This window comes from Numida meleagris, chromosome 4 (genome assembly GCF_002078875.1).
Source record: "Numida meleagris isolate 19003 breed g44 Domestic line chromosome 4, NumMel1.0, whole genome shotgun sequence".
In the NCBI taxonomy this organism is placed as follows: Eukaryota; Metazoa; Chordata; class Aves; order Galliformes; family Numididae; genus Numida; species Numida meleagris.
In genome coordinates, this window is record NC_034412.1 from 95928519 (window position 1) to 95943211 (window position 14693).

General features: G+C 44.9%; 1 protein-coding gene across 1 annotated transcript in view; it reads left to right on the plus strand.

Annotated features, from left to right (window-relative positions):
• The window catches only part of ATRN (attractin), a gene marked incomplete at its 5' end in the record, with an annotated part of 144363 nt that overhangs the window by 86798 nt on the left and 42872 nt on the right, over positions 1-14693 (plus strand). The window contains one exon of the mRNA XM_021395520.1: positions 10884-10945. Coding sequence (XP_021251195.1) covers positions 10884-10945 — 62 coding nt within the window. The remainder of the gene's footprint in view (positions 1-10883; positions 10946-14693) is intronic.

Here is a 14693-nt window from a genome sequence, read left to right on the forward strand (position 1 = left end):
AGAAGCCACAACACTCAAACGCAGTAGACGCAGCCTTGTTAGACCGCTGGGGAAAAAATCCATCCCATAATAAGTGACATGACAGAAGCAGAAGGCATCTGGCTCGTTTGGCTGCCCGACGCGGAGGCAGAGCCACCAGCGCTCCCCTAACAAATCTCAGCTGGCTCTGCAGGTCTGCTATGCTTGTGTTAAAAAAACAATCCGCTCTTGGAACGTTGCCGAAACTTCTTTCTCTCACACTTTGCTTCCTGCCTTCGCATTAAGATGTTTTTTGCCGTGTGGGCAAATCTCACTCACTCTCAGCACAGAGAGCTGGGGTCAGGGCAGCGTAGCGCTGTGGCATCCAGGTGTAATGAGGGCACTAGGAACTCATTTCTGGGAAGACTGGGTTTGGGTTGTTACCTTTTTTTACCTGGATCAGGTGTGTTTCTCCTTAATGATGGGTGTCATGGATAGTTACTTCTTAAAACAGTGCAAATAAGACAGGTATTAACCTGGTTTCTCTACTTGGACCCAAAGGGTTGTTTTATTAAGTTATTATTTTGACCGTGAGGATTAAAATAAGGCACGATGGGTTGATTGGTCAGTACAGTTGTTATTTTACTGGGAAGTTCTTCATGACGGAATGTTGAAATATGTGTTCTACATGTGATAGGCAGTAACGTTTTATGCTAATATAGGAGCTTATAAAATCACAGAGTCATTAAGGTTGGAAAAGAGCTCTACAATCCCCAACCCCAACCCATCCCACCATGCCCCCTGACCACGTCCCTCAGTGCCACATCTCCACGGTTCTTGAACACCTCCAGGGACACTGACCCCCCTCACTCCCTGGGCAGCCTGTGCCAGAGCATTGCCCCTCTTTGGGAGAAATTCATAGAATCATAGAATTAGCTAGGTTGGAAAAGACCTACAAGATCATCCAGTCCAACCATCCCTGTAAGTGTGGACCGTGACACCTACAGGGCTCTGGTGAATTCTTCCTCCTATCCAACCTGACCCACCCCTGGCACAACTTGAGGCCGTTCCCTCTACATATATCTGCGTATATCTACATTGCTCATTTTTTCCCTACCCAGCAGTGCTGTTTTTCCACATTAGGATATCTTTAACACAAAGTCACAACAGAGCCTCTTAAAAAATTAAACCTTGATGCATGACACAATCCAGTTTACAAATTCTGACTTCATCACTCTTTGAGGATGTGGTTATCAGTACCACGTAACGAGGCTGTCCTTTGATCAGCAGTTACAGGGGCTCCATCTGATCCGTTGGAAGGGAACCTTCCACTGTGGTTTTCCTCTCTTGATGAAAGAAACCCAGATCAGGCTGCAGCTCATGGGCGCACAGCAAAGAGAATCACTTTCGTTAAAGCTTCTCGCATTTTATCTTGTAGCTTTGTGAGCGCACCATTTAAAAGTCCTGAGATACGTTGAACTTTCAGTTACTGTGCAGATCCTTTGTCCTTTTATCGTTGGTTTTTCTCCCTGACAGTGGGGAGAAAGCAAGTTTTTTATTTCTGCCATTTCCTATAGTAGTGTGGCACTGGATTTGAAGAAGCGTGAGGATTTGGTATAGCAAACAGTGCAAGACATGGTGTTACTAAATGCCATTTTTTTCATTATATAATCACTATTTTTTCTACTTGCATAAAATCCTTAGATTTCTTAGGAGAGCTCAGAGATTGGCACACTGCAAACCTTTTCTGATACAGATTGATCAGTGTTTTAAATGATTCATCCTGTCTGACCCTTAGAAATCACAGCTCCCTTCTGGGGAGGGGGGCAGACAGAGCTCTTTCCCTACTGATAATGCTATGGCTCTCAGCCCTCTTTTGCTCTAAGTCCCATGCTTTCATCATCATCATCATCATCATCATCATAGAGAGTGGCCTGGGTTGAAAAGGTCCTCAAAGATATTCGAGTTTCAACCCTCCTGCTGAGTGCAGGGTCACCAACCACGAGACCAGGCTGCCCAGAGCCACATCCAGCCTGGCCTTGAATGCCTCCAGGGACGGGGCATCCACAACCTCCTTGGGCAGGAGGTGCTTTGTCTGGTCAGAGATGATTCAAGACCTAAGCTTTTGTCCATTTCCATCTGCCAGCTATTTTGCAGCCTAAAAAAAAAAGTCCTAATTTGTATTTAGCTGCTTTATTCTTCTCATTATCCTTGATTCCTGCTTGCTACCCGCGTTGCAAGCCCTTCAGGAAAACAACTTTTATTCCATTTACGTAAGGTTTCTGGCAGCCACTCAGGTGGCTGTATACTGTAAGCACACTTTTCCTGGACTTCCAGTGTCTGGGAGAGCGGTTGAGCTGTCGTGTGCTGAAGTTTTAACTTTTTCCACGTCGAAACTCCCCGTGAATTGTTGGTGCGCTCACAAATCTCACTTATCCTGCGCGCAGATGGTGTCGGAGCTGTGCTGGGCACGGAGCCAGCCAACAGGATCCTTTGCAAACGCATCCAGGCAGCAGCATTCGGTGCTGCAGAGGAACTTGAGGACTTGCAGCAGGGAAGGGTGGAGCGTTGCAGTCTCGGTGGCTGCTTTCTGCGTCTGGCTTCCGCCTCTTTATTTGCAAGCACTCTTCGCAAAGTAGCTCCAGGCTGCCTCGTCCTCCTGAACAATAGTTGCAATAGTGTATAAATCCAAATCCACTGAAAACAGGGAGGACCTCAGCTTTATTTTTATTTTTTTTTTCCCTCTTAGAAGATTCATAGAGCGGCAGGAAAGCTCACTGTGTAACCAAAACGTTATTCCCAGCTGCGGGTTAATACCTCTTCCGCCTGTGGCATGAGCCACATTGGCCAACGTGGGAACGCAGCCCCCGCTGCCAAGCTGAGATAACTGGAAACAGCTCCGCAGCACAAACACATCTGAGGTCCAGCGTAAGGGCTGATACTTCAGATAGGTTTTCAAGAAGTCTCCCGCACTCCCGAATGTGTTGCTTTTTAAACCGAGCAGTGGAAAACGTGCTTTTTTTTTTTTGCTTAAACAAGGGATTTTATTGCGTTGTTTTCCTCTGCTGAATTCCTCTTAACGCAGCGAGCTCCTGACCTGCGTTCCATTTAGTAAGCAAGACCTTTTAGCAAAGGGTGATTGTTTTTTTCCCCTTTTTCTTTCTTCCCCCCCCCCCTCTCTAGTTAGATTTTTGAAGTCCAAAAGGCATGAAGCGTAGTTCTTGCCCTGTGGTTGAGAAGTTACTGTTGCATAGAGGTGGCAGAATTAAAACTAGCACCACGCAGGTTTGCTCCAAGAATAGAAATCCCTTTTCAAGTGGCTTTTACCAACCCTGTAGGTCAGGCTTCAAGGTTAAGTGTGGATGGACAAAAGTTTGTAAGCAACCAGAAATCCTTTCTTGGACAAAAAGAAGAGCTTTGGAAGAGAGCTGTGTGGGGGCAGAACCAATGTGACAACATCTCTTTTCTACACTTCTTATTTATTTGTCCTCTCTTCCCTTTGAATTGCAAGCAGAGAATTTGCTTTCAAAGGCATTCAGCTGGACACCTTAACAATACTCAGATTTTGAGAGGCCGCGGTAAGTAGAGATTTTATCTGCAGGCAATGTGCAAGGTGGGATGTTTGGGACTGTTTGGTTCTGTTTCTAAGCCTTTAAAATAACTTCAGGGAGTCTGTTTTTTTAATAACTGAAATAAGGGATTAACGTTGTTAGTCTTTGTCTTCGGGTAATGTTAATAATTAAACTGAACTTAGTTGTTTTTACCCCAACGTTTCCTGTTTTTGACTTTTGCCTTCAAAGTGAGTTCTTATGTAAAAAGTCATCACGTTTAGTCAGTTGTTGGCGAGAAGGAGGGCAGAATTGTGTGTGTCAGGCTCCCTGCCTTGGGGAGAGATCGGAACTGAAATCGTAGAATCATTGAATCACCAAGGTTGGAAAAGACTTCCAAGATGATCCAGTCCAACCATGCACCTGCCACCAATATTTTCCCACTAAACCATGTCCCTCAGTACAACATCTAAACATTTTACAGAATCACAGAATTGCAGGGGTTGGAAGGGACCTCAAGAGGTCATCGAGTCCAACCCCCTGCTAAAGCAGTTCCCTACAATAGGTCGCACAGGTTGGCATCCAGCCGGGTCTTGAATATCTCCACAGAAGGAGACTCCACCACCACTCTGGGCAACCTGTTCCAGTGCTCTGTCACCTTGACCATAAAGAAGTTCTTCTGCATGTTAGTGCAGAACTTATGTTCAAGTTTGAGGCCATTGCTCCTTGTCCTATTGCTACACAGCACCGAGAAGAGCCTGGCCTCATCCCTTTGCCTCCCAGCTCTCTTTAGATATTTATAAACATTGATCAGATCTCCTCTCAGTCTTCTTTTTCCCATGCTGAACAGACCCGGGTCACTCAGCCTTTCCTCACACAGGAGATGCTCCAGGTGTTCTTGAACACAAGAACTCCTTAGAAATCCCCTTCTCATGGAAATCCTGTGAGTTTGGTCTTAGACCTTTACCGTCTGAGCTTGTTGCATCCCCTCCTCATCCCAAATGCTGCCCTGTCATTGAACGTTCTCTTCAACTTTACCAAGGCGCTGGGGAGTTTTGCTGTAGCTGTTGTAGAAGTCGCTACCTGAGTTTTCAGTTTCCCTTTTTACACAAAGATCAAAAAAAGTCGAAACTTGGGGCAGAATTACGGGTGTGAATTCCTTCCCTAGCCCTTCTCAAAGGCTGCTTTAACTCCTGGTTGTCAGAAGAGCTGCGGCAGTACTCTTAACCCGCATCAGCAAGACTTAGCACCATCTTTGCTAAGTCATCTCTCCATCTGATGCCAGCCACAGGCATGCTGCTGCTGTGAGCAGGCAGAGGGCAGGAGCTCCAGGAGGAGCATCCAGCAGCTGACCCCAGGGCCTGGCAACCAGAGAGGTCACAATGCTGTGAGTTCCGTGGCTCCCTGCAGACAGACACTACTACTGCTGCCTTCACAGCCTATGAGGTTCACCACCACCACAGCATTACCTTTGCTGTTACTTCAGGTACTCCCTCTTATTGCCACAGCTCTGGAAGCAAGAGCTGGGAACCTTTTATTTCATTTTTTCTCTCCTGCACGATTGCTGCTATAGCCTCAAGTTGAGGTATTCCTCTTCTCTTGCCTGACCATTGCCGCCTTCAGTCTGTGAACAGGATGTGGCAGAGGGCTCCAGGAATGCCTGATCTTTAGTTTTAAGATATTGTCATATTTTGCAGCTCTTCAGAGAGCTGAGAGTTTTCTAGCCCTGCCTTGGGTTCTTGTGGCATTTGGTATTGTGTTATTGTAATCATAGAATCATAGAATGGCTTGGGTTGAAAAGGACCTCAAAGATCATCGAGTCTCAACCCCCCTGCCAAGTGCAGGGTCGCCAACCAATGGTTTGGGTTGGAAGAGACCTTTAAGATCATCCAGTTCCAACCCCCTCCTGTAGGCAGGGACACCTCCCACTAGACCAGGCTGCTCACAGCCCCATCCAGCCTGGCCTTGAACACCACCAGGGTGGGAGCATCCTCAAACCTCTCTGGGCAGCCTGTTCCAGTGTCTCACTGGATGTGCTCAGGGCCCAAACAGAGCTTGCTGCCCTAGTTATGGCACTTCCCAGAGCATTGTTTGCTGGTGCTCCTGAAATGTAGATGTGCCTCGCTATTCAGCACCTAGCTGTTTTTTCGATCAAATACTTCCCGTTTGCCGGGTTCGTGTGGTAATTTTTTCGTGATGCTGAGAAATGGGGGACTCGATCTTAAGCACTGTTTTTAATTTAGAGGCAGCTATGCCCGTGTTTGCTCTGCACAGCAATCGGAGAGCTCGCATGGGGAGACAAAGCGTAGATAATTGGCATTTCTGAGCCAACTGCTGACTGCAGCCAATTAGCTGAAAAGTGACAATTTGTGACTACTGCAGTAAGGCAGCACAGTATTGGAATATAAATCGATTTTCAGCTTGGTGTAAGTTCAGAAGTGAACTAGTTTTTATATTTGCACAGTATCAAATGTTTGTGCCATAAAGCTCAATGGCTTAGTTAGCATTGCAGCATGTGAAGAACAAGTCATTTATCTCCTTCATTGGCTTTCCACGCAGGAGCAACATGGTTCACAGTAGTAGGTGTGAAAATCAAATTTTAGTGGAAATTTTATTTTTATTTGTTGTAGAATATAAATTTGGGCATATGAACCTCTTCAGCTACACCACATTTACCAGCAGCTTTTCTTCTACAAGGTATCGAAGCAGTGGTCTGGGTGTGCTTGGTTGCAGATTGGTTTTGAGCTTGTGGTGAGCAATGGGGAATGCAAACTGGAACAGACTAAATTCTGGGACACCTCTCCTCTCTGCGACACAGTTCTCCTCGATCTTGTCAACTGGTGTTGTAGATATGGATGCCTATAGAACGATAGAATATCCCGAGTCGGAAGGGACCTACAAGGTCCTATCAGATCCCTTCTCAGTCTTCTTTTCCCCGTGCTGAACAGACCCAGGTCACTCAGCCTTTCCTCATACACGAGATGCTCCAGGCCCTTCATCTTTGTGGCCCTCTGCTGGACTCCTTCCAGGAGATTCCCTGTCTTTTTGGTACTGGGGAGCCCAGAACTGGGCACAATATCTAAATGTGGCCTCACCAGGGCAGAGTAGAGTGGGAGGATCACCTCCCTTGACCTGCTGGCCACACACTTTTTAAGTTCCTGGGATTAGCTCTCCGCTGTCCTAACAACTTGTTTTGGCTCATCACAGACATTGGCAGAGCCAGTACCGCTGTATAGATGGTGGAGCTGGGTTGTCAGGCTGGTTGGTTTTTCCCAAACCCTCCCTGCTGAGCCTGTAGGAGCTGGCATACTGCTGCTGTCGAGTGGAGAGTACCAAGAACAATGCTGGGTTTTGGCCATGAGTTTCACAAGGGCACGATGCGTTTGTGCTTAAAGGAGAACTACAGCCTGTAACGGTGATTCTGTTAAGCAGAAGAGCACTCCTTCCCCCCATCATTCTCGTAAAGGGCTAAACAAGTGTTTTCATGACTTTGGCATCACTCGAGAATGCTTTAAAAAAAAAAACCTACATTTGTTTTCCAGCTGGTCCTCTGACAGTAGTGCAGGCACTCAGCATTCAGGCCACGGCTTCCTCTTACCGTTGTCTGTATTCTCCAAGGTCAGATTGCATCCTTGCCTCTAACCATAAAAAAAAAAAAAAAAAGAAAGAAAGAAAAACAGAAAAGAGAAAGTGGAGGTGCCGGAGAAGAAATAGAGGGAAATGCACATAAATGTCATGTGCAGCTTGTTTGGCTTTTGGCTGTATCTCTTTAGAAGCCCTTGGAGCTTTCAGCCTTCTGTGCTGCTTTTTTGTTCGTTAACTTTGGCATTGGGGCTGTGTTGAAGTGGAAAGCAAACAGCCTGAGCTCTCTGCATTCCCCTGGCTTTCGGTGCTCGGTGGTCCTGTAGACTTAGACAACGCCGTCGGGTGCTCCCACCTGCAAGGTGAAGTTAATGCATCGAGCTTTAGGGACCCTCCTTCAAGATCTTTGGAATTCAAAGCAAGCACCAAACCGTGGTGGTCAACCTCATGTTGTGCCTTCTTCGCTGTACCTCTCTGATTTCCTAAGTTAATTGTTTTTTTCCCTTTTCTAAGAGAACGTCCTCTTCAGAATACCATTTCCAGTTTCAGTTTCTCATCCCTGATGCGAAGTGGGATTGGGAAGTAAGGCAGCGCTGACGTGATTCTGTTCCCTTCATGCAAACGTGGAAAAAGGTGAAACTACAGCAAAATAATCCTGAATTGTTACTGAGAGAAAGAAAAGCTGCAGAAATAATGTTTTCTGTGCTCATTCGTGTTTTCTCAAGCACTGAGGTACCCAAAATGCTCCAAATTATATAACCAGAATACTGTACTGGTGATGTTCTTCAATCCATTGGCAGTTCTTCAGATTGATACTCCCAGGCTGAATGAATTACGTTTAATATGAGAAAATATTTGAGTCCGAGGAGAAATTTGCTCCACTCCCATTATGGCTAATAGTTCTGCTTTTATTTGTTGAAAATAAGCAATAATTTCCAACACAAGTGGAAAGAGTTACTTTGTGATGATTTGTCTGTAATTCTCTTCACTATTTCTTCCTATATTTAACAACAAAAAGCCACACATTTTTACAGTTTCCCATCAGTTTGGTGTTACTAAGTTTTCTTTGTGGTACAAGGAATTCAGGCACTTTTTTATAAGCTCAAGGCATTTGTAAATCAAAGAATTAAGGCTTTAATGCCCTTGGATATGGTTGTACATAAGGGCATAAGGTGAATTTGGCTTGAAATAAGGCGTAGACTTAAGAATCACTTTGTCACTTTTTGGGGGAAAAATAAAGTAATTTCAGTTACTTTGAAATTTCTTTTCTGCTGGAACACTAACTGTGTTACTAATGCAAACCAGCTCCTGGTATGTAATCATCCCAATTTGTTTGTCAGCCATTCTGTCAGTTACAGGCAGTAGTTTCACTCCAGAGGAATACTGACTTTAAGAAACCAGCTGTTACTGAGGTTTCAATTGGGTTCAAATTGCTTTTCCTTCAGACAAAATATTCTGTGGCCAAGTGCTTTGAAACTATTGCACGTAGATGGCGCTGGGTGGTAGAAGTAGACCGACTTTCTTCTTGGCTTCATATGTTATGTTAATGGAATGATAAAGAAACTAAAAGGTGCTTGTGGCACTTGGGGCGTGGGTAGTGGTCATGGTGGGGTTGGGGTTGAACTTGGTGATCTTTCCAACCCAAACCACTCAACGATTCTATGGTCTTAGTGCTCTTTTCCACCCTTAACGATGCTGTGATTTCTAAGAGGCATCGTTGGAAGGACACGCGCCATGGAAGTGGCATTGTGACTTGGCAGCAGAGCTGAAGTTCTGCTCGGTGCCTGGAGGAGGCCCTCCTGTGTGACACGCTGTGTTTTCCTGCACTTCCCCTGCTTATTCTTTCGGTACAAAATTAGATTTTGGGAATGGATAAATGAATCTTCCGCTATCGTCTAAACGTAATTAGAAATCCATACCGCTACGAAATCTGTGCTGTATTTTCCCTGCGTTCAGAATGAACAGTCTCCTTATAATGTCTATTTCTAACCGAACTTTCTGTGTAACTGAATTAATTAAGTCCTAGGAACAGATTATATTAGGGGAAATTAAGCTTTAAGTAAGCAAACCATTAACAATTATGATACTAAATTGCCCATGACACAGATTGGTCAGGTTGAATAACATAAAACGTTGTCGGCTTGCGAGAAGTAAACTGCAGAACCCAACCTGGGCATTCTTTCAGTCTGTGCATGATGTGCAGCTCCTTCAGCTGATCTTTGCAAAAGAAGGGCTACAACAGGTAGGCAAAAGAAACACACCGTGGATGGAGGATCTGTAGTGTTTCTGCAGGAAACATTCCAGGCTTCCCTATTTAGATGTAAACTGTTGGTACACAGTGCGGCCTTTGTTTGGAAGCGCATCTTTGCCTGTCTGCCAGCATCAGTTATTCTCAGCCCCTCTTTCTGTACTGCTGGAAACACGACGCGTTGGTGTTTTGGGATGCGGCATTTTGGTCAGAAATACCTCTGCCTTAACGAAACGCCGCAGCACTTCCGCAGACATCAAACCACCTCAGCCACCAGACTCAGCTTTAGAATAAAACATGGACTCGTCATTACTCTTTTGCTGCTCAGAAAGACAGTGGGAAGCACTAAGCCAAAAAATCAGCCAGAAGCAGTGTTTTCATGTCTTCCAGAGGCAGTAGGACTGAGATCACACGCATCTGCTCTGCAGCTTTCCAGCTGCCTTTCCAGCCAGCCCAAGTTATGCGCTGCGAAGGAGCTTTCAACTTAAGAGCGTTGCAGTGCATTTGTGACAAAAGGATTTTGCAAGATGCAGTGGTATTTGGAGCACATGCGATAATAGAAGGTGCTTCTGATTTCTGTTTCTCCTTTTGCTTATATTCGTGATTTCTGGAAGGTGACTGCTGCCGGGAGGAGAGGTTTATGCTAATCATACTGTATCGTGCAGTTCATTAAGAAAGGGAAGAAAATAAAGAAGACGCCTTAAGCGAATCTAATATCCACGAACAGCTTTTGTGGCTGAAATACAGATTTCAGTTCGGTTTTGAAATCCATTCAGATACTTCATGAAAGAGTTAATTTCCTGTTGTGGTGCTGCGATTGATAGTCAGAGGAAATAGGAGGTACCTGGAAAGAACTCCTGATTCCTAATGTTGCAGAAGTTGCCTTGCTGTTGGCTTGCCTCCCCTCCGCTTTGTTATTTTTACCCAGGCTCCCTAATCTTTCCCCTTGCCTCTAACCACCTCCCAGTTTCCTGTTCGCTTCTTCCCTCTGTTTTCTGTCCAAAATACAGGCTTGTTTTTCGCTTTTCTTTGCAGTCAGTGTGGATTGCAGGGAAGTGAGCTAAGATGAATGCCATAGCTGTTTTCACAGTCTCTATTATCTTCTGTATTTCATGCCTCTTCGCTGCTCTCGGTGTAAGTTGTTTACTCAAGGAGATTTCGTTGTAAGAGTGTTCTTTGTACAGGGGCACGCGTTTAGACCTTGTTCGTGTTGTGTTTTGCTGTCGGTACGATAATTACAACCCCTCCACTGGAGCTCTTTAAAACTTCTGCACTGAGTTGTGCTTTCTCCGCGGCGCTCAGCGTGCACCGAGTGCCGTTCCTTGACCATTGCTGGGAGAGGCGTTGCTTGGTTTCTTTTGGATATGTATGGCTTCAAACAATGTGAAGGGGTAACTTGCTTCCTTTTCCTTCCAAATATTCCAGTGCTTTTTTCAAAGTTGACTCCTGACATTATTTCGTTGTGATTTTTCCAGCCCCAGAAACCACGCGCGTGAAATGTGACTTTTGCTTTCCAGTAATAGAAAGCATTTGCTTTTCTTTTGCAGATTGCATTCTCACAGCACAGCAACTTTATGGACCTGGTACAGTTCTTTGTGACGTTTTTCAGGTACATTTCATTACAGACAGCTAAATGTTTCTTCTTTAGAAAAGATTGTTGCTTTTTGTTTTGCAGTATGGTGTTTGTTTTTCTGTTGTTGTTGTTGCTCTCTTTTTAATTAAACGTCCTGCTTACATGACAGCCCAGAAAATGGAAATTCCTACTGTGTTTAAAGCATTTAATTAGGGATTATGTTAAGAAAATTGTGTTTACAGATGCATCTTGTCCTGTGCATGCTAAGAAAGAGAGGTTGGGGGAGGTGGGAGGCTCTCTGAAGTGCAGAAGTTATGTTTAAAATGGTCTAGGAGAGACCTTTTGGGTCCCCACAGCCTGCAGATCAAGTATGTCATAGAGAAATTGCAGATGTTTGCACATCGTCAGACACAAGTTATAAATCAGTGATTTTGCACGGAGTTAAACGTGGACTAATGTCAAACTCTGTAGGTAGCACCTTTTGATTTCAGGCTGAACTCCGAGACTACGTCAAATATAATCATACAAACTAACACAGTTGAAGCCAAATGCCCGTTCAGGAATTGCTTGGTAAAGTTCTTTCCTTAGCATAAAGTAAATAGCTGATTCTGCAGGAGTGGAACCAACAGACAGATTTTCAGTATTTGCTTCCTTTTCCATCCTCCATAACAATCTATCCCTGACACAGAGGGTAAGTGTACCCCCAAGCACAGCAGCCATCTCCTGAAGGTTTCACGATCTGATGTCTTGGTCTTTATTTTAGGAGCTGGTAAAGCTTCCCGAGTGATAATTGGTCTATAGGGAGAACGACCACAGAAGGGATTTACGAGTCTGTTTAGTCCAGAACTTCCAGCCTGTTTAGAACTATGCAATGTCGTGCCCATTTTAAAATGAGCCAAGTGAATAACACCTTGCTTTAGATCCCGTGCTCCAAGGAGCTCCAAGGAGCTCCAGATGGGTCCTTCAGACAAGTGGTTTCTGTCAGATCTGAGTGTGTTTTTTCAGCAGTGTGTAGCGTGCTTTAATACAATCCCAGGTAAACACCAGCTTGGAACCATTGCCTGGTTGGCATCGATAGGCAAAAAGTGTTTGCTCCTTGATCAGACTTAAGGGTCTGTTCCATTGCAGTTGAGGTCTCTTCTGAAAATCTTTGTGTTGGGTTAATTACTTAAAGGGAGAGCAGCAGTTGGCTCTTCATTTCCTTTTTAATGGTACATGGTTGATTTGTGCTTTCCAAATCAGCCATTAGTTCTTCACAGGCCCGGGTCCACCTGCAGATGAGAGTTTGAAGCCCTTTAGTATGGGCAGCTTAGTTATTAGAAGAGAACAGTTTGAGGGAGAAGATGCGTGTGTTAAATATCTGTGTGAGCACACACTGTTGGAAATACAAGTTAGGTACACGAAGGCAGTCAGCAGTGATTTTCCATCCCTCCCTCACTGCTATCACACGGCTCTCCCTGAGAACTGATGTTTCAGTGTCACATTAATAACATCTTAACATGCCAGAGGAATAAGAATGTATGTGTTAAGGAGAAAGACAGTTTGCTGATGTCTTCCAACCGCACGTTCATAATGCATTAAGACGTCTTCGAATCTTCAGCTGTAGCTACTGCTAGGTTCCTCGCTTAGTATTTTATTTTACATTCACTCTCACTTGCTAAGGAAGCCGTGTGTTACAGCAGCATGATTCATCTCTGCTGTAGTGTAGGGGAAACTATTGAAACTCTTGTATTTGTAATGCTCTAGGGTGCACTCTTGTATTTCTAATGCTCTAGGGTGCATCTCGTAATCACAGTTGAGTCCAAGTTAAAGTATAAAATAAGTAAGAGCTGATAGCCCCCCGTGATGCTAATGAGATAAAGTTGGCTGAAAATTTGCACGCTGAGCAGAGGCAATGAAAATGCTTTTTTGCAAAGCCTAAAGGCCATTGGCAAAACCACTTTTGAGATACAGACCATCTCTAATGCGGGAACTGAAACGCGTATCACTTCTTTGAGCGTGATGGATGTGAGAACAGGCTCTTTGTCCTGGAAAATGAACGTTCAGAACGACTTTGGTATTCTGCAAGTAACACTGATGTAAATTTGCTCTGCTGGTGGTGACGTGCCACGTTTCCATCCCGTAGGAGCCACCCTGTGCTTTGTGGTAACCCCAACCCCAACGTGCCCCGCTGCCGTGCCGCCAGGAGACACAGCTGTGCCTTGAGGTCCATGGGGAACCTTGCAGGGAAATGGGTGTTTTAGAGTCTTCATTTCTTTACTGTCGTTTGCCATGATCGAGGTCATGGCTCTAGTGGGCACTGGAGTGCAAGCCACTTTGCATATCTCCAGTGCAGCTTAATTGATGGAGCGTCGCAGGCTGCTGCAGAGCCCCGACTGTCTGTGAGGCACACAGAGTTACAGAGAAGCCAGGAACCTGGAAGTGCATTGCTGTGGCATCAGGCAGGATGAAATGTGACTGGATTTGATTTCCATTTAATTTAAGAGTTGGGCTGAGTTGGGTCAAAGGGGGGTGAGCATCACATCTGGAGGTGCCTTATACTCCTGGAGCTCCTTTTCGAGTCAGCGTGGCTGTGTGTTGCCATGATTTTGTTTTGCAACACGTTAACTGCTTATTTTAAGCGAATAAAATGTCAGTGGATAAAGGTTGAGGTACAACAGCGAAGTTGCAGGGTCGTTAATATTGCATTATAATTGGAGCTGCAGGAGAAATGATATTCTAACCATTGTTAACCTTTGTAAATTTAAATGAATTTCAAGCAAACTCTTTTCTGGTGGTTTTTTGTTTTTTTTCCTGTTTCCTTCTCTCTGCTTTCCACAGTACAGCCCTTCAATATAAAACCTTGCCAATTTCTTTTGGCAGAAAGTTGGAGCTATTTTGACGGTCTGTGGTGAAAGTTTTTGTTGGTATCTGTACTTTAACTTCCCCAAATCCCTGTGTGCCATCGCACCAGTCTGTAATCTGTATTTTTCACCACCATACAAACGATGTGCAAATGTCAAAGCTTCTAAGCTCGTGGTGCTTTTCCTTCCTTTCTTTTTCTTTGTGTAAAACGTTGCCTCTGTATTTCATCGGTGCCTCTCCATGTTGTTGGCCAGTTCAGAAGAGACTTAAAAGCTAAGTACTGATAGGTTTGAATGAAATCAGGATGTAAAGCACTTTAAACACCAGAAGACACAGCAGAACAGAAGGAGAAAGCGTGGCTTGTGTTATAACTGATGTCAAGCAGATGAGGATCATGCTTGTAACCCCCATTCATCACAGGGAGGAGACCCTGTGCTCCAAAACCTGGAGAGGGTGGCAGCAAGGTCACAGCACATCGCCGCTGCTGCTCCTTTTCCTGTTAGCACAGCAGTCCTAAGAAACTCAAAGCAAGGAGACATGCTTTCACTGAGTTGCCTAAAGGGTCAGAAGAAGGAAGTGCGCAAAACTGTATGGCCAAGGGAGCATGCCAGAGAAGCTGCTGAGCCCTGCATGGTGTAAAAGACTGCAAACCATGCTTGCTGAGTCCAGGAAAGAAGCCAGGAGGTATGGCAAGGACGTGACAGCCAGCATCCCTTGTCCTCTGTGCAGGAAACGAGTGAGGATGGCCAGATCAGCTGGCCATGTACATTTGGTAGCTTGGGATCTGAGAGTGCAAGAGGGTATAATTGCTTTTCTCTGGGCTTTAGTGAAGTTATAATCACCTTCTCCTTCCATAAGACCTCACTCTGTGCTTTGTTCCATTCACCTACAATACATCTCACGTTTTTCCTGTTGCACTTCTGCTCTGTGTCCTCATGTG